Raw genomic sequence first — 19,653 nt, 5'->3', positions numbered from 1 at the left:
CCAGCCAGGCAGCGATTGGCTGGCCCGAACTTCCTCTCCGACTGCAGAATTGACGTCGGGGAGAAGAAGACTTATCGGCTCGATAGATTAGATCGCCAAGACAAAGTGAGTCCTGGGTGATCGACTCACTTTGCCTTGGCGAGCTACTGGCGCCCCTGCCTCGGGCCCCCTGTCAGCTCCGGGCCCGGCGGCCCTGCGGCACACCAGGCAACATCTCGTGGCACACTAGTGTGCCGCGGAACAGCGGTTGAAAAAACACTGCCCTAGAGGAAAGGAGAGACAGGGGAGATATGATTCAGACGTTCAAATACTTAAAGGGTATTAACGTAGAACAAAATCTTTTCCAGAGAAAGGAAAATGGTAAAACCAGAGGACATAATTTGAGATTGAGGGGTGGTAGATTCAGGGGCAATGTTAGGAAATTCTACTTTACGGAGAGGGTGGTGGATGCCTGGAATGCACTCCCGAGAGAGGTGGTGGAGAGTAAAACTGTGACTGAGTTCAAAGAAGCGTGGGATGAACACAGAAGATTTAGAATCAGAAAATAATATTAAAGATTGAACTAGGCCAGTTACTGGGCAGACTTGTACGGTCTGTGTCTGTGCATGGCCGTTTGGAGGAGGATGGGCAGGGGAGGGCTTCAATGGCTGGGAGGGTGTAGATGGGCTGGAGTAAGTCTTAACAGAGATTTCGGCAGTTGGAACCCAAGCACAGTACCGGGTAAAGCTTTGGATTCTCGCCCAGAAATAGCTAAGAAGAAAAAAAAAAAAAAATTTAAATTGAATCAGTTTGGGCAGACTGGATGGACCATTCAGGTCTTTATCTGCCGTCATCTACTATGTTACTATGTTTACACTATGTTTTTTATGTTTATGTTTTATTAACATTTGATATACCGCTTAAGCATATTACAGATCTAAGTGGTTTACAATAAAATACAGGTACTTAGAACTTTTCAGAATCAATACCTTTGTCAAGAGCATTGCTTTGGACACCTGTTTTGGCTCTGCTCATTTCAAACATTTTCCTGTGCTTAATGCACTATTCATGCGATAGAGAAATCATCCTTCAAGACTCAACAAAGGTATTGATTCTGAAACATTGTCAGTGTCGAGTCTTCGAAGTGCTACTACCAATAAGTGTACTTTGAACTATATATCCGTGGCTGAATTGACATCTTATCCTCATGACTCCTCTGTTGTGCCATGCTTCTGTCGTCGTTGAGGCCTTTATGGGCTCTCTCTTCAGTGTTATCAAAAGAAGGCAATTTCTGAACTAGATGCTTGATATAGAAGGAGATGTAGAAATTGTAATTTAGAACTCTATTCGCCAACAGGGAATTTTGGTACAGGCGAAAGCATATACTTTTGATGGAGTAGATTTTTTCAAAGTTGACTCCACTACTAATGACTGGTGCTGAAGCTGTGGTTTATCAAAACCCGGTGGAGAAATGATTTTATACAGAGAGTCCAATTTTCTGGGAGCTACTGTAATTGTGAAGAGGCGTTTCCCAATTCTTATGAATCATCTCTGAGAATACCACGTAACTGTAGTCTGAGAAGTTCTTAGGAGGCTCATCATAATCTAAAGCCTCCAAATATTTATGAATCAGTTTCTAGCTTAACTGGTAGCTCTTTTCCCAACTGCCTAATAAACTTTCAGTAGGAGATTTAGCCCTTGGTGGAGACTTTTGTGGGTACTTTTCCAAGGGAGTGTCATAAGCCTCCGTTGTAGACTGAATCAGACTGTAGCTGGATCAGACTGTAGGTCAGAGTTATAGTTCTCCACCTAGATATCATTTTAAATAAATAAAGGACTTCGGTGAGGGAGTGCATTGAGAAGATCGATGCTTACATTGAGTCTGGTGCCGATCTGATGACGACAATGACGTATGACGTGAAGCTCTTTTTCTCTTCGAAGAACGTGAGGGACAGCAATATTTTCTTTACAGAGCATGTGAGGAGGAATGATGCTTACTGGACTTCAAGCATCGAGAGGAGGAGGAGGTACAACGATGTCTCGATAGAGAACTAGACCTGTGATAAGATGAACACTGTCTAGGCATGGAGCGTCAATACCAACTCCACTTGAAAAAGCACATTGAGCTTTTTCATGAAAGGAAAACACTGGTATCTTTGGTTTATCTGCTGGTACCATCGGTGCTGTGGCTTGCCTTGGAGAGGGTGACATCGATGAGAATGCACACCTCTTTGATGAGGCAAGCCTTAAAAGTGGTTGTCACTGCTTGGTCAGCATCAAGGGACTCGATGCAAGATTTACCTATGATGCCAGTTGGAAAGCTGGTGGCTTCTTAGCTGACTTACTGGACAAAGCAAGGTCTCCCAATGCCTTAGACGTTGAAGGTTGTGATGTCTTTTCGGTGTCTTTGCTTGTCCCAAACAACTTCTCCTGTTGAATTTTCCAGCTCTCGATGGAACGCTTCTGCAGGGTAGAACACCGAGCGCACTGCAAGCACCAACTGTATGGGTCGGTGATAGAAACTAGCCTTTGGCACCTCCAGCATTTTTTTAAGCCTGTTAATGGCCTGGACATGGACGGAAAGACTGCGTCAGCCAAGTCAAACTCAATGGCTGAGAGAAAAAGCAAAGTCCTCGATGCTCTCTCTTTCTTTTGTTTTTGTAGGGGTTTTTGTTTTCTTAATAAAGAACGAAGAAAATTAAATGAGGAAAAAAAAACCCCACATGAGTGGGAAGGCAAAGGAAAAAAAAACTGAACAGCATTCAGAAACATGACTTCTTAGCTCTGCGGAAAAATAAGAACCGAGGTATCGCAAGCGTATGTCGGGCAGGAAGGCACTCTGTGACCTTACACAAGTTCTTAAAGTGGCGATGCATTTTTTAAAGCTGTCCGTACCGGGGCTCCTTGGATTATGTCACCCACTGAATATGCTGCCTGCTTGTCCTGGAATAAAGAGTGTTTCTAATCCTTGCTGCAAAATCTATTGCTGAACTGCTATAGGAATCAAGTTTCAAGTTCATTAAAAATTTGATGAAACGCTATTCAAATTCTAAGCGTTTTACAACAACAAAAAAATAGGGTGGGGGACACATACTTAAAATGACTGAAAACATGACATACGTGAAACAAGAGGAAAGTGAGAGAAATACAATTTAATACAAAAGAGATAAATAAGGTAAAAAAAAAAAAAAAAAAGAGGGGAGGTGGAGAAGATCATGTTTATAAAAGAAAGGAATCATTTGGTTATCAGCTAAGACAGACCCCGAGATCATTTAGCATTCAAATGAGTCTTTGAATAGGAAACATTTAAGGTTTCCCTTAAATTTATCTAAATTTTTTTCGGCCCTAATATATGGAGATAAAGAGTTCCAGATTGAAGGGGCTGTGATTGCAAATGAAGATGCCCTACGAATACTAATAATTTTTAAAGATGGTATATGAAGAAGATGCTGAGATGTAGATATTAAGATTCTTGAAGGATCTTGGGGGATGAGGAGCTTGTGAATGAAGGCAGGTTTGTTGGTATTTTGGGTTTTGAAGGAAAGTGGAGTTATTTTATATATGTTATTCGATGTGGAATGGGTAACCAATATGCACTCTTTAACAAGAAGGTAAAGTGATCAAATTTTTTCTTATTTGTGATGATTTTTTATGGCTGTGTTTTGTATTAATTATAGACAGATGTCTTTTTGACAGATCCCTTTGTACAATGAATTACAGTAATCAAGGGAGTGAATTAGGATATTGAGAGACTGAGAGTCAAGAATGTTTGCTAATGATCTGATCATTTTGAGCTTGAATCTGGGAATCTAGTGCTGTTCAGATGATTTGTTATAAAGTTTCAAATGACTGCTGTCAAGGCCAAGGTTTCACTGAGAAAATCAAAAGATAAGGGACACAATTTAAGGTTAACTGCAGTAGAACTGTACACAGCATATAAGGTAAGGGGGGCGTGGCTTGGACGCGAATTCTGATGGTTGGGTGAAGGAGAAGCTCCGTACAAACAAGCTCATTTTACAGAAATTACTACAAAATATTAATTTAAAAAAAAGAAAATCAGCAAAACAATAACAGAAGATGACATCTAACAAACAAAACAAGTGCGATTCAGGCGCTAGTGGATCCGGTATTGGCAGCAATAAAAGATCGAAACCAGAGCCAAATACTACGCCTTCAAAAGTTCCGTTGCCATCGGATGAAAGCCCTGACGTCATGGAAGAATTGAGACAAATTAAAGAAATAGTATTAGACAGCAACAAGAAACTACAAAAAACAATTGAAGATGCTGCACTTCTTACCAAAAGAGTGGATGTAGTTGAAAACAGAATAAATGACCTGGAAGACAATTCAGAACAACTGAATATGGACATGAGACAATCCAAAATAATATGGAAAGAAGTTGAAGAAATTAAAAGAGACCTTGAAGACAGCCGAAATCGAGAAAGAAGAAATAATTTAAGGATTATCGGGATCCCGGAAGGGGTAGAAAAAAATGACCCGATAACATTCCTGGAACAGTTTCTACCTAAAGTGTTACCTTTAAAATTCAAAGCTGCATTAGAGATTGAAAGAGCACACAGAATACCAACACAAAATAAAAACCTTCAATCAAGACCAAGAACTTTAATATTTAAACTTTTGAGACACCAACAAGCAGTAGAAATCTGCCAACTTGCAAAAGAAAACAAAAACCTCAAATGTCAGGATGCAAAAATCCACATTGTCCCTGACTTTGCAAAAGAAACTGCATCACGTAGAAAACAATTCCTGGACATGAGACCCCAACTACGAGCTCTAGGGGCTAGATATGGCCTTCTTTATCCAGCAATAATGAAAATTACTATTGCCAACAAAACTCAAAACTTTTCAGATCCTACAAAACTTCAAGATTTCCTCGACCAATATGAACAGCCAATGACCTCTTAAACAAGAATTTATTATCGAATATTATATCTGTGTTTATATTTATATTTATATTTAATTTAATAAAACATAAAGATTGAATATAAAATACAAATATAGAGTTTCGATACAGAAATAGAACTTTCAACTCCAACGGAAAAGAATTGGAAGAACAAGGAATTACGATTTGAACTACAAGAACATTCTAAACAACGAGAAAAGAGAAGAACAAAAATCTTCAGCACATATTTAAAGATATATAAAAAAACTTACATGTAAGACTCTGAGCCAAGAAACGTTCCGATAGTAAGACTGTAAGATTGCGCAGTATTAGGCTTTTATTTACTCACGACCTTACATTAAGAGAGTCGATGATTGGATATGAAAAGCTAGGGGCATCAAATTAAAAAAAAAAAACCACCAATCGCTTTGACAAATGTAAGATCTAGAGTAAAACAAATTTAGATTGGATAAAAAGGGTGATTTCCTTTTAATGAAAATACTTCCGGTTACTTTGCGTTTCAAAGCGCACATGATAGGAATCTATGCTGAATGAACCTATATCAGAAGGTTCCAGCATACTGTCCTGTCATACTGCCAGGTGACGAAATTCAAGCGTACTTGGGACAGACACAGAGGGTTGTGGCAATGACAGAGGAAGGAGATGGCTGCAGATTGAGTACTGTCTGAAGTAACAGTAAGCATGAGCAACCTAGGACACGGGATGGGCCAAGAGGTTTGTGAAAACTGAGAAATGCTTTGTTACTTTGCTACGTTTCTTTTGATTAGGCCCCTCCACATCTTTTGCCAATAAGAAATGCATAGATTTTCAATTAAATACTTTTATTGAATTCACATGAAATTCTACCTACAGCTTCCTTTTAGTAAAGTATAGCACTAATTTATCTCGACTGATACCACCAGATTGTTATTTATTTATTAAACCAACCCCCCTTTTTGCAGGGCCGTGGTGCGTTTTTTGTTGTTTTTTTTGCCGCCGGCCGTGGCGGTAACAGACGCTCATGAACATCAGAGCTGTTATCGCCGCGACTAGCGCTGGAAGCCGTGCTGCGGTTTTGTAGAAGGAGGAGTTACTCTTCTGGATATGACAGTTTCCTGTTCTGTTGATTTGATATTCTTAGTGTGCAGCTATTGACTATTTTGAGAGGAAAAGATTGAAGATAATCTCCTATATGTTAAACTAAGGAGATATCTGCTCATCCCTTTTGACTGCCTTCAGACCTGTACCTGAGCCTTAGAAATTTGAGTTTTAGGATTTTAGATTCAATTATTCATCTTTTGAAATATTCTGTATCCAACTGAACTTATAGTTTACATTGTTGACATATGTGATATTTTCCTTGAAGACCAGGGAAGAAAATGTAATTCATACATAATCTTTAAAAATGAAAACATTTCTTGACATCACTTAGAATTTAATGTTAGAAAACATTTACTTTATTTTACAATACAAACTAAAATATAAAAATAGACTCATAAAAAAAAATTATACATTGGGAATCTATAACCGAATAAAATAAATTAAAATATCTCTAAAGGGGGAAATATAGTTTAAAAGATAAAATAAAAATTAATGGTAGTAAATATAGTTATATATTGAAACAGCTTGTGGGAGTTATGTACACCTAACCTCAATATGCGTATCCAAGTGTTCATATTAAAATGGGGATGGAAGGGAGGGGAGGGGGGGGGGAAATATAATGGAGGGTGGGGTAAAGAAGAAAATGGGGATATTTTAAAATATTTTAAATACTGGGGGAAAAAATTAAGAAAAACTATTTACTATATAATTTTAAGGAAAATATATTATAAATATATAAATGGATCTTAAAATAATATCCTTAAACGTTAATGGTCTAAATCATATGATAAAAAGGAAAAAAGCACTATTATTTTTAAAAAGGCAAAATGCGGATTTATGCTTTATACAAGAAGAGACCCACCTCTCAAATATTGAATCTAGTAAACTACAAGGAGGTTGGGTCAAACATTGTTTTTTCTCACCAGCTACAAGGAAAAAAGCAGGTGTTGCTATTCTGGTAAATAAAAAATGTACTGCTACATTCAAATTAAAGGCAACAGATATTCATGGCAGATGGATAATTGTGGAAATGAATATGGGAAATACTACCATGACGTTGTTTAATATATACGCCCCTAATTCGAACCAAAATGAATTTTTTAAAACTCTTCAACAATTGATTTTGCCACTGGCTATTTCAAATCTAATAGTAGCTGGGGATTTTAATGCTGTTATGGATCCTCTATTGGACAAAAACCCAAGTAGATATATGAAATCAATGGGATTAGATAATTTAATACAAACTTGTGATTTGATAGATATTTGGCGAATACTTCATTTTGATGGACGGGAATTTTCATTCTGTTCTCATGTTCACAATTCTTTTTCAAGAATAGATTATATTTTTATATCAAAACATCTAGCACATCAAGTGACAAAAGCTGCCATTGATCCAATCATTTTATCTGATCATGGTGGGGTATGGATTGAAATTAAGATCACGGATCAAAATACAAATAGACCAATATGGAAGTTTGATAATACATTGCTTGCTGATCCAATATTTTGTGAAAATTTTCAAATAAAAATGAAAGATTTTTTTCAAATAAATGATAAAGATGAGATCTCTAGAGAAATATTATGGGATGCATTTAAAGCATCAATAAGAGGACAAATTATTTCTTATTCGGCTTATCTTAATAAACAAAATAGAAAACAATATTCTAACTTAGAAAAAGAAATTAAAAATTTAGAATTAAAACTTATAGGAAAATGGGAATATTCTATACAACAAGAACTGTTAAAACTTAAAGGTAAATACAATGAAATATCATCAAAGATGATAAGGAAAGATTTATTTTCTCAGCAAGCATTGTATTATGGAAACTCAAATAAGTCGGGAAGAATACTGGCAAATTATCTAAAGGTGAAAAAAAAGAAAACAAAAATAATTGCTATAAAAGATGAAAAAGGTGATACACTAACACAAATTGAACCAATCTTAAAACAATTCCTAAAATTCTATAAATCTCTTTATTCTTCCGAGACTTATTTAAATAAAGAAAAGGAAGGTTTAGAATTCTTGAAACTATTAGAGGGTCCAAAAGTTCCTGAACATATAAAACGAAGTTTGGAAGAGCCAATATCACTAAAAGAATTAGGAACAGCTTTGAAATCCCTTAGAGTTGGATCCGCTCCAGGTGGTGATGGTTATACAGTGGAATTTTATAAAACATTTCAAAACTTTTTATTACCCTATTTGTTAAATCTTTTTCAATATCAACTTAATAAAGGTTGTACAAATGGCACTATGGCAGAATCATTAACAATAGTTTTGCCAAAGCCAAATAAAGATCCCACTTTGGTATCAGACTATAGACCAATTTCTTTAATAAATGTAGATGGAAAATTATTAGCAAAAATACTTGCGTTAAGATTGGCTAAAGCTCTCCCCCATATTATAAGTATGTCTCAAACAGGATTTGTTGCTCAAAGACATTCATCTCATAACACTAGATTAGCATTCCATATGTTATACTTAACAAAGAAAATTAATGAGCCCACTTTTGCTGTTTCTTTAGATGCAGAAAAGGCTTTTGATAGAATAGAATGGACATTTATGTATCAGACAATGGAATGGTTTGGTATAGGTCCTGGATTCACACAAATGATACAAACATTATATAGCTCCCCTTCTGCTAGATTATACATTAATAATACGTTTTCAGAAAAATTTAATCTACAAAGAGGAGTTAGACAAGGTTGTCCTTTGTCTCCTTTACTGTTTGATATAGTTTTAGAACCCTTAATATTAGCAATCCAACAAGTAAAGGAGATACAAGGTATACCTCATTCAGATAAAGAATACAAAATATCAGCTTACGCTGATGATTTATTATTATATTTGAGGAATCCAGAATCTACCATTCCACATTTACTTGAACTGATTGAAAAATTCAGAAAATTTTCAGGATATAAGATAAACTGGAACAAATCAGAAATACTTCCATTAAATATACATTGTTCAAAAGGTTTATTTGATTCATTCTCTTTTGTTTGGAAAGAGGATGCTATTAAATATCTTGGAATTTGGATTACAAAAAATTTGGAAGACACAATGAAAATTAATGAAAAAAGTTTATTACAAAAAGTGACAGAGATGTGTGAGCAATGGAACCCTTTACACTTATCTTGGTGGGGAAGAGTACAAACTGTTAAAATGATGATATTACCTGTAGTCTGTTACCAAATGGGAATGATACCAGTTTTCTTCCAAAATTCTTTTTATAAAAAGTTAAATAAGATATTGACAAAATTTATTTGGCTTGGGAAAAATCCCAGAATTGCTTTAGTGTCATTGCAAAGACCAATTGCGGAGGGAGGGGTAAATTTTCCCAACTTTTATAGGTATCATCAAGCCTATATTTTACGTCAAGGTATGTATTGGATCCTCCCAGAGCTCACTGACAATATTCCAGATTGGTTCTGGCTAGAATGGAGACTTATGTTTCCTTTACGTCTTAGTCATGTAGTTAGTATCAAAATGCCAAGGCTATACAAAGAACATAAAATATTCATGGATACATGGAAAACTTTAAGATACATAAGTAATCTAACTTCTATTCCAATTAGTAAATCAACAACTCAAACGATTTGGTTAAACCCCAAGATCAAAATAGGCGGTTTCAAAATAATCTGGAAAAACTGGATGACAGCAGGTATTCGTATTTTAGATGATATAATAAAAAACGGTAAAATGCTGGAGTTTTCACAATTGCAACATAAATTTGATCTTAATAAAACACAATATTTTAGATGGTTGCAATTGAAGCAATCCATTCAGGTAGGGTTCCCTGAATGGAAAAATCTTACTAATTATCACAGTTTGGAATTCTTGTGTTTCCAGATAAATTCAATAGGACATGAAGCCGCACAGTGGTATAAATTAATATCCGGATATATAAATAAAAAACCAAAAAATGGACTTAGAGACATTTGGAGCATTGAGATAAAACATCATATTAATGCATCTCAATGGCCACGACTTTGGTCTTGGAGGTTAAAATGTACGGTGTCAGCATCTATGAGACAAACTTGGTTTTTTTTTTTACATAGAGCTTTATGGACCCCTACACGTTTACATAGAATTGATAGCTCTAAATCTAATAGATGCTGGCACTGTCATGTTGAAATTGGGACATTAGACCATCTTTTATTCTTTTGTCCATTCATCTTAACATTCTGGAAATCAATCTGGCCCCAAATTAATAGGATGTTAGAAAATCCAGTAGCCTTGACATATGATACTATATTATTTGGAACAACAATGAGAGCAAGAAGTCAAATCTCATCAAGTAATAACAAACTTCTATTTATTTTAACTGGAATAGCAATACAACAAATCACATTTAATTGGAAAAGGCATGACAGTTAAATTACACTTTCTGGTGGAATTCTGTTTGCCATATATACAAAATGGAACTCACCATAGCAACACAAAAAGGATATATTAATAAATTTCAAAAAATATGGAGACCATTAACAGAATTTTGTAAAGAACAATAATTTTCCCATGTTTAGAATTTGATTAGAAGGGAAAGGGGGGAACATATTTTTGAATAATATACAATATATAAAAATTTAAATGTATAATATAACTAATGGAATTTTGATTGAAAGGGAGGGGGAGGGATGGGATATTATTATAATAATTAATAAGAAATATGTAACTTTAAAATTCTGATATATTAATTGCATCTATTTTAAAAAGTTTTAAATAATTTATCAATATGTAAGCTTATCAAGTGTGTATATATAAGTTTATATAAAGAATATGCAATTCACTTGTTGTAACATAAGAAAATGAATAAAAAATTTCAAATGCTTTCACTTTCCTAAAAAAAAAAAAAAAAAAAGCATATAAGGTAAGACAGCCCTTCAACTAACCTATGAATTTTCCATAGCAAACTATCAGCATTATTGTTTCACTATCTATTTGCCCTTCCTCCAGGGCATACTAGAATAATGTACTAATAAAATACTTAAAGCAAATTAATAAACAAACCATTGAAATTCAGCAGCTCAGCTTTGTAGTATTTCTGCCAGTCCTGGGCATAACTAATGAGATCTAGGTACCAAGGTGCAGCCACAATAGTTGTGAACCCAGCTGCTGTTACGTTGTATATCTCTTCATTAAGATTTGCTTCCTTCCATACTTCAACTATGGTGTCTTGTTTAATCTAGAAAGATGATAATATAAAGAATTTCAAATGAAATTACAGCATGTAAGACAAAACTATCAATATCCAAGTGTTTCATTTAGAATAAATCCATCCACCACAATTTATGATCATTAAAATGTGTATTGTGCAAAGGGATGCTTTAGGCATAGCAGTCATGAGAGGTAACTCGGGAACACGTTCCAGAGCTTTAAATCCTCTATGAAAAAATAGTTTTAATACTTTGCAAGCCTCAAAAACCATATAGGACATTTTAGAACCTAAATGAGATATTTTAGAAAAAAATGCTTTTTATTTTCAGTTTATACCTTTTTTCCACAGTGATCAACCCAGGTCACAAGGTACTTGGCAAAAACCCAAATAGTAGCAACATTCCATACAACCGATCCCGGGGTAAGTACTGGCTTTCAACACTCGAAACACCCCTGGCATACATTAACTTATTCCCCACTCCAAAGGAAATTACATTTATATTAGGATTATTTACAGCTCCAGGAATATCAAAAGAAAGGGAGGAAAGAGCCTCAGACTCCTGCCTGCTGTTGCTCATTAGCTTTCAAGCAGGCTATATTCATGAGTCATCAAAAGATACCTTAATCCTAAGCATGCTCAGTGTAGCCCTTTGATGTTATTGGAGGCCATGACAATTCCCACAAGTCACAAAACATGCAGAAGGATAAAAAGCTAGAAAAAACATGGTCCAAAAAGCACAGTTACTTACCGTAACAGGTGTTATCCAGGGACAGCAGGCATATATTCTCACATGTGGGTGACGTCATCTACAGAGCCCCAGCGCGGACAGCTTTTCAAGCAAACTTGATTGAAGTTTCAAGTTTGCTACACTGCACACGCATGTGCATGCCTTCTTGCCCACTAGAGGGCGCATCCCCACCTCGTGGTCCTCAGTTCCATAACCAGCAAAGAAGCCATCCCCGGGGAGGAGGGCGGGTTGTGAGAATATATGCCTGCTGTCCCTGGATAACACCTGTTATGGTTAGTAACTGTGCTTTATCCCAGGACAAGCAGGCATGATATTCTCACATGTGGGTGACCTCCAAGCCAACCAAAAAAGGGCAGGTGGGAGGATGGCAATTTAGGAAAACAGGTTACGTAACACCGACTGGCCAAACCGGCCGTCGCTTCTGGACAAAGTGTCCAGACAGTAGTGGGAGGTGAACGTATGAACCGAAGGCCAAGTGGCAGCTTTACATATGTCCTCCACAGGAGTAGACCGGAGGAAAGCAACAGAAGCTGCCATCGCCCGGACCTTATGCCCCGTGACTCGACCATGGAGCGTGAGACCAGCCTGAGCGTAGCAAAAAGAAATACAAGCAGCTAGCCAATTGGACAAGGTGCGCTTGGAAATAGGATGTCCCAGCCTATTAGGATCAAAGGACAAAAATAATTGAGGAACCTTCCGATAAGACTTGGTACGTTGGAGATAAAAAGCCAACGCCCTCTTACAGTCCAGCGTGTGAAGTGCCGCCTCACCAGGATGGGAGTGGGGCTTCGGGAAGAACACCGGAAGGACAATAGACTGATTGAGGTGGAAATCAGACACAACCTTAGGTAGAAATTTGGGATGGGTGCGAAGAACCACCTTGTCATGATGGAACACAGTAAAGGGCGGGTCCGCAACCAAAGCCTGAAGCTCACTAATTCGACGAGCAGACGTGAGCGCAAGTAAAAAGATCACTTTCCAAGTGAGAAACTTAGGAAGAGACTTGTCAATTGGCTTAAAGGGAGGTTTCATCAGCTGAGCCAAGACCACATTCAGATCCCAAACTACAGGAGGAGGTTTCAGCGGAGGATTAACATTAACCAAACCCCTCATGAAACGAACCACCAGAGGATGAAGAGAGAGAGAACGACCCTCTAGATGCCGATGGAAAGCAGCAATAGCACTGAGATGCACCCGGATGGAAGTTGTCTTCAGCCCAGACTTGGATAAATGTAGCAAATATTCCAGAACCGAGGACACCGGAACCAAACTCGGGTCCAGATGGTGCGAGGCACACCAGGATGAAAATCTGGTCCACTTCTGGGAATAACAAAGCCGAGTCGAGGTCTTGCGCGAAGCTTCCAATACCTCTCTGACCTCCGAAGTCAGGGGGAAAGGAACCAAGCCGTCAGATGTAAAGACTGAAGATTGGGATGCAACAGCGAACCCCGACTCTGAGACAGCAGAGAGGGAAAAACTGGCAGAAGTAGAGGCTCCCTGGCACTGAGTTGAAGGAGCAGGGAAAACCAGTGCTGACGAGGCCAACGCGGCGCTATGACTTGAGATGAACCAACGTCCTCATTATTAGAGGAAAAGGAGGAAACGCATAAAGGAATCTCCCTCCCCAGTCGAGAAGGAAGGCATCTGCCTCGAGACGGTCCTGGGAGAATATCCGGGAACAATAGAGGGGCAGTTTGCGAGTCTCCGGGGAAGCAAAGAGATCCACCTGAGGGGTCCCCCAGCGGTCGAAGACCTCGCGCAGGACTCTGGAGTTTAGCGACCCCTCGTGCGGCTGGAGAAGACGACTGAGTTTGTCTGCGAGACAATTCTTTTCTCCCTGGATGTAAACCGCACGTAGGAAGATGTTCTGGGAGACCGCCCATTGCCAAAGGCGCAGGGCTTCCTGGCACAAGGCCCAAGAACCCGTTCCCCCTTGTTTGTTTACATAATACATCGCCACCTGGTTGTCCGTGCGTACGAGGACCACCTGGTCTTGGAGTAGGTGGCCGAACGCTCGAGCCGCCAGAAAAATGGCACGAAGCTCCAACACATTGATGTGACAAAGACAGTCCTCCGCCGACCATAGACCCTGGGTCCGCAGACCGTCGAGATGAGCCCCCCACGTGTACTCCGAAGAATCCGTGGTCAGGACCTTGCGATGCGGCGGAACGAGAAAGAGCAAACCCCCTGAAAGATTGGAAGAGTTTGTCCACCAACGGAGCGAGCGTCTCAAAGAGGGAGTCACCCTTATCGGGCAAGAGAGTGGATCGCACTCCTGACGCCATTGGGAGGCCAAGGTCCACTGAGGAAGCCTCATGTGCAATCGGGCGAACGGAGTGACATGGACCGTCGACGCCATGTGGCCCAGGAGCACCAACATGTGATGAGCAGAAACTGCGGGCATCAGCGAAACCTGGCGACTCAATCGAAGCAGTGCCTGCATCCGAGGAGGAGGGAGGAAGGAACGGAGGCGAACCGTGTCCAGCACGGCTCCGATAAACTGAATGGATTGAGTCGGGCTCAACAGAGACTTGGGGAAGTTCACCTCGAACCCCAGACGTTGAAGGAAGATGATAGTCTGTCGGGTCGCTGAGATAACCCCCTCCCTGGTGGAGGCCTTGATCAGCCAATCGTCCAGGTAGGGGAAGACCTGCAGCCCCTGCGACCTCAGGGCTGCCGCAACCACCACCATACACTTCGTGAAGACTCGAGGGGACGAAGCCAGGCCAAATGGGAGGACCCGATATTGAAGGTGCAAATCCCCCACCTGGAACCGTAAATACTTGCGGAAAGCGGGATGCACCGGAACATGAGTGTAGGCTTCCTTCAAGTCTAGGGAGCACATCCAATCCCCTTCCTCCAACAGAGGGTATAAAACCGGAAGTGACAACATCCGGAACTTCTCCCGGACCAGGAATTTGTTGAGCTTCCGGAGGTCCAAAATGGGGCGTAAGTCCCCTGTCTTCTTTGGAACCAAAAAGTAACGGGAGTAAAACCCCGTTCCCCGTTGGTCTGGGGGCACTGGTTCCACCGCCCATAAGCTCAACAAGGCCCTGGCCTCCAGAAGGGGAAGGGGAAGTTGGCTGCGGTTGCACGGACACATTCCGGGGGGATGGTCCGGCGGCGTGGCTGAGAAATTTAGCGAGTAGCCCTCGGAGATGATCCGGAGCACCCATGCGTCGGATGTTATCTCTGTCCAAGCCACAGAGAAGGACCTGAGACGGCCTCCGATTGGGAGGGGGTCCCGTGATATTGCGGAGGGGGCCCGCCCCCACCCGCACAGCCCGTCAAAAGGACGGAGCCGGCTTGGACGCTCCCTGCGCCGGAGGTTTCGGCTGTCTCCCTCTACCCTGTTGGGGAGGGCGCCGGGCCGGAGGTCTAGAAAAAGCAGGAGTAGACTTCTGCGGGTATCTCCTCGGGGGCGGCCGGAAAGGTTTTTGCGGCGGGGCACGCGGTTTAGCACGGACCAAGGAGGCTAAGGAGCGCTCCTGTTCCGACAAACGTTTGGTCGCCGCCTCCAAGGATTCATCAAATAATTCTGAGCCCACGCATGGTAAATTTGCCAGGCGTTCCTGTAGGTTAGAATCCATATCGAGGGTACGGAGCCAGGCCAGCCGGCGCATAGCCACCGCAAAGGCCGAGACCCTCGAAGCAAGCTCAAACGCGTCGTACACAGCGTGGAACAGGTACAGCCGCAATTGAGACAAGTTGGACATGAATGTGGCAAACCCCTCTCGATGGGAAGCAGGCATGACCTCCCGATACTGAGGTAGGTCCTTCACCATGCTACGCAAATAGGAAGAAAACGTAAATGCATAGTTGAGGACCCTGATGGCCATAAGGGAATTAGAGTAGAGGCGATGACCAAACTTGTCTAGGGTCCTCCCCTCCCTTCCGGGCGGGACCGCTGCCGAGACTCTGGATGGCTGAGTCTTTTTAAGCGCCGACTCCACAATCAACGACTGGTGTGAGAGTTGAGGCTTATCGAACCCCTTAGATGGAATGGTCCGGTATTTGGACTCCATCTTCGATGGCACCGCAGTGATTGTAAGAGGGGAGTCCAAGTTCTTAAGGAAGGTTTGATGTAGGACTTTATTCAGGGGAAGGCGAGGAGTTTCCCTCGGGGGAGTAGGAAGGTCCTGCTCCTCTAGGAACTCTTTGGTATATTGAGAACCCGCCATTAAGTCAAGCCCCAAGGCTCGTGCCATATCCTGCACGAACCTGGAGAAGGAGGAGGTTCTGGCGGGCGGCGAGGGGGTTCGAGATCTCCCCGCCGAACAGAAGGGGGAAGCCTCGCGGGAATACCGCAGTTCCCTGCCAGACCCCGATCCCCAGGAGGCCACATCGAGCGACCTCGAAGGGGTTGGGGAACGCCTGCGCCCCGAAGAACCCTTGGGGGAAACCCCGGGGGTACGAGGCACCGAGGCGCGCCCCCTCCGTCTCGGGGAAGAGTCTCTCGAACCCCCTCTCGCGGGGGAACGAAACAGGCTTGGGTTGTCGAGGCGGAGCTCCGAGACACGCAAGGTCTCGCCCTCGAGCGGCGAAGAGCGACCACGTCTCCGAGGAGAACCCCGAGAACGTTTGGGTTTCCTCGGATGACGCCTCGCCCGAGGCTGGCCCGAGGGCGAGGAGCCCCGGGAAGATCTCGAGGAAGAGGACGAGGATATCCTCCTGACCCGACGCACCTTGTCCTTAGGCCTAACGGTCCTCTCAGGCTGGGCCTCCGAGGTCGAAGTCAAGGGCAAGGTCGGGGTCGAGGTCGGGGCAGGACCGGCACCCGAAGTCGGGGGCAGGACCGGCACCCGAAGTCGAGGGCACAGAGACCGAGGCCGCCGAGGCCTGGGCCGTCGAGACCGGCGCAGTCGAGGCCGAAGCCTGCTGCAGCTGCTCGATGGCTCCTGACAGCTCCGAGGTAATCAACACTTGGAGCAAGTCTTGAAAGGCCGGGATCCCCATCATGGCCGGTAGGTCCGAGGCCGGAGGGTGCTCCCTGGAGGGCGACCTCGGTCTCGAGTATTCCCTCGGGGCACTAGATTTGCCAACCCTGGGCTGGGCCGAAGCTGACCCACCCGCTGACGAGGAGCCCGAGGATGGCTTCCTCGCCGAGCCTGGAGTTGAGGAGGGAAGCGGGGACTTACCCGAGGTAGGCTTTGTCGGAGCAGCAGGCTTCGATGAAGTCGAGGGACGTGGCTGGGGCGAGGATCCCGAGGTCGAGGCCGGGGCCGAAGCCGAGGCCGACGTCGAGGCCTTCCCCGCCGCGGGGTCCACAGAGAAGAGCTCCACCATCCGGGCAAGATGTCGGCGGAGCGCTCTGGACTTAAAAGTGGAGCACCTCTCACAGGAGTCAGTGGGGTGCTCCGGACCCAAGCAAATCAAGCACCACCGGTGCGGATCGGTAATTGACAGCAACCGATCACACCGGTTGCATTTCTTAAAGCCCGTCAAGGGACGGGACATGAAAAAGAAAAGGGACCGGGAACGAACGACATCCCGCGGCCGCGGCTCTCGGGAGCCCCCGGAGCCGAACGGAAGAAATAAACTTTTTTTTTTTTTTTAACGATAAACGACGGTACTAGTAGAAAAAAACAACAAATAAAGCACAGCGACCGAGCTAACTAACCCAGACGCGGTGTCAGAAGGCAGAAAAACAGGAGCTCAATTTCCACAGGGCTTCTGGCTCCGCGGAAAAAACTGAACTGAGGACCACGAGGTGGTGATGCGCCCTCTAGTGGGCAAGAAGGCATGCACATGCGTGGTGCAGTGTAGCAAACTTGAAACTTCAATCAAGTTTGCTTGAAAAGCTGTCCGTGCTGGGGCTCCGTAGATGACGTCACCCACATGTGAGAATATCATGCCTGCTTGTCCTGGGATAATGTTAGTTCTGCAGTAAAAAGATTTTGGTGAACATATCCCTATTTAAAATGTATTAAAATAACCTGACAAATGAAACATGATATTTAAGTGTATTAAGAAGCATTTATACTTGCTATCACAGCGATATGTTAATAGCTTCTCAGAATAGACATATTTAATTCATGCAGATCATTCTACCTTGACTCCATTGTCAAAGACTTCTTGCCAGACAATATATCCTTTGTTGAAAGATGAAACAATATCCAAGATGCTACAAAGGAACAAAAGGGTGAGGTTCATTACTATCATTAATATATCTGAAAAAAAATCTGTTTCCCTTTTTTACATTTCTGCCCATTTGACTTAGCAGAGGACAGTTGTTGTTGATATATTAGCAAGAAGCAGTATAGGGAGAAGAGGATCTAGGTAGGTATAAAATCAGTGTAAGAGCAGAAATAAGATCTATGCAGGTATATACCATATTTTCCGCACTATAAGACACACATAAGACACACCTAGGTTTAGAGGAGGAAAACAAGAAAAAAAATACTCTGAACCATATGGTGTACTAATATATTTAGTAAAATATAGCATAATAATATTTCAACCATGTAAAGTCAACAGCAGAATTAAGAACCATCATCACTGTCATTAACAAATGAGGAGAAACTTTAAGATTCAAGTACTCTTCTAGTTTTCTAGGTTCTGCACTCAGCCCCCCCTCCCTGCCAATCTCTGCACTCAGCCCCCTCACTCCCTGCCAGGCTCTGCACCTAACCTCACACTCATTGCCAGGCTCTGTACCCTGTCTCCCCCTCTGGTGGTTTAGTGGTAAGCCGGGACAGGAGGGATCTGTCCCACCCAACTAACAATTTTTTAACCCTCCCCTCCCCCCCCGGTACTTTTTTCATTCTGGTGGTCCAGCGGTGTATCAGTAGGAGTGAACTTTCCGTGCTCCTGCCCCATGCTGAGCTCCTCCCTCTCTGGACGGCTGCCTCAAATCTCGCAGCCAGCAGCGCACAAGGCAGGAGTGAGCTTTTTGCACTCCAGCCTGGGCCCACGCCACTCCCTGAATAGCTGCCATCAGTTCTCGCGGGACTCGATATCTGCGGCAGCCATCCAGCGAGGGAGGGGCACAGCTTGGGGCAGGAGTGCAGAAAGCTCGCTCCTGCCAATATACCGCTGAACCACCAGGATTTAAAAAGGTAAAAAAAGGTACCATATACTGTAAGTTTTCCTGGCAGACAGCCAGGCGCTCACCTAAATAAGCTGGGCAGAGCGCCCGACTAAAAGACGCTAGGGAGAACACTGCACATCATGGTCTGTGACACAATATTTGCTCCATAAGACACAGACATTTCCACCCATTTTTGAGGAAAAAAATACAGTAATCAGTATAAAAGCAGAAATTTGAAATTCTGAATAACTTAGATTATAGACGTTTACAAGGCAGTCTTTCTCCCACAGCACTATCCCAGGAAATGTATGTAGTTGTTTTGGGTTTTATCCTTCCTGTGGGGTAAAGTATGTATTCTTTTGTTTAAAGTTGTATTTCTTTCTTTTGGGAGTCTCTTTATTGTAGAAATGTACTTTTAAAAAGAAAGTTTCCTGAAGAATTCTTCAAGATCTGAGTATAGTTGGATTTTATCTATTTTGCTGGTAGGTCAGAAAGAGTCCTTTCAAAAGTACAGAAATCTCCTGCTGTGATTTATGATTCTACACATTTGTAAATCTATTTTTGTTATTTAATTCATTTTCTTTCCCATCCTCCCCAAAGAGCTCAGGACGGGTTAGACTTGACGTCAGAATGACAGCTAAAGTATCTGGAAAGTTTTCACATTTAGCCCTCTATAGCTCTCCAATCCTCCCCCTTCCAGTGCAGAGACTGTGGTAAGATCCAGCCAATGGGGAGAGAG

The 19,653-nt window shown here is 42.3% G+C and overlaps 1 protein-coding gene across 1 annotated transcript in view; it reads right to left on the bottom strand.

Moving 5' to 3' along the window:
• Window positions 1–19,653, bottom strand: part of HEXB (hexosaminidase subunit beta) — a 202,616-nt gene that overhangs the window by 58,024 nt on the left and 124,939 nt on the right. Inside the window, 2 exon segments of the mRNA XM_033929284.1 lie at window positions 10,989–11,163; window positions 17,936–18,008. Of these exon segments, the coding sequence (XP_033785175.1) occupies window positions 10,989–11,163; window positions 17,936–18,008 (248 nt within the window).

Source organism: Geotrypetes seraphini, chromosome 1 (assembly GCF_902459505.1).
Source record: "Geotrypetes seraphini chromosome 1, aGeoSer1.1, whole genome shotgun sequence".
Taxonomy (NCBI): Eukaryota; Metazoa; Chordata; class Amphibia; order Gymnophiona; family Dermophiidae; genus Geotrypetes; species Geotrypetes seraphini.
The sequence above is the reverse complement of the archived record's forward strand: the minus strand, read 5'-3'. Positions and strand labels throughout refer to the sequence as shown.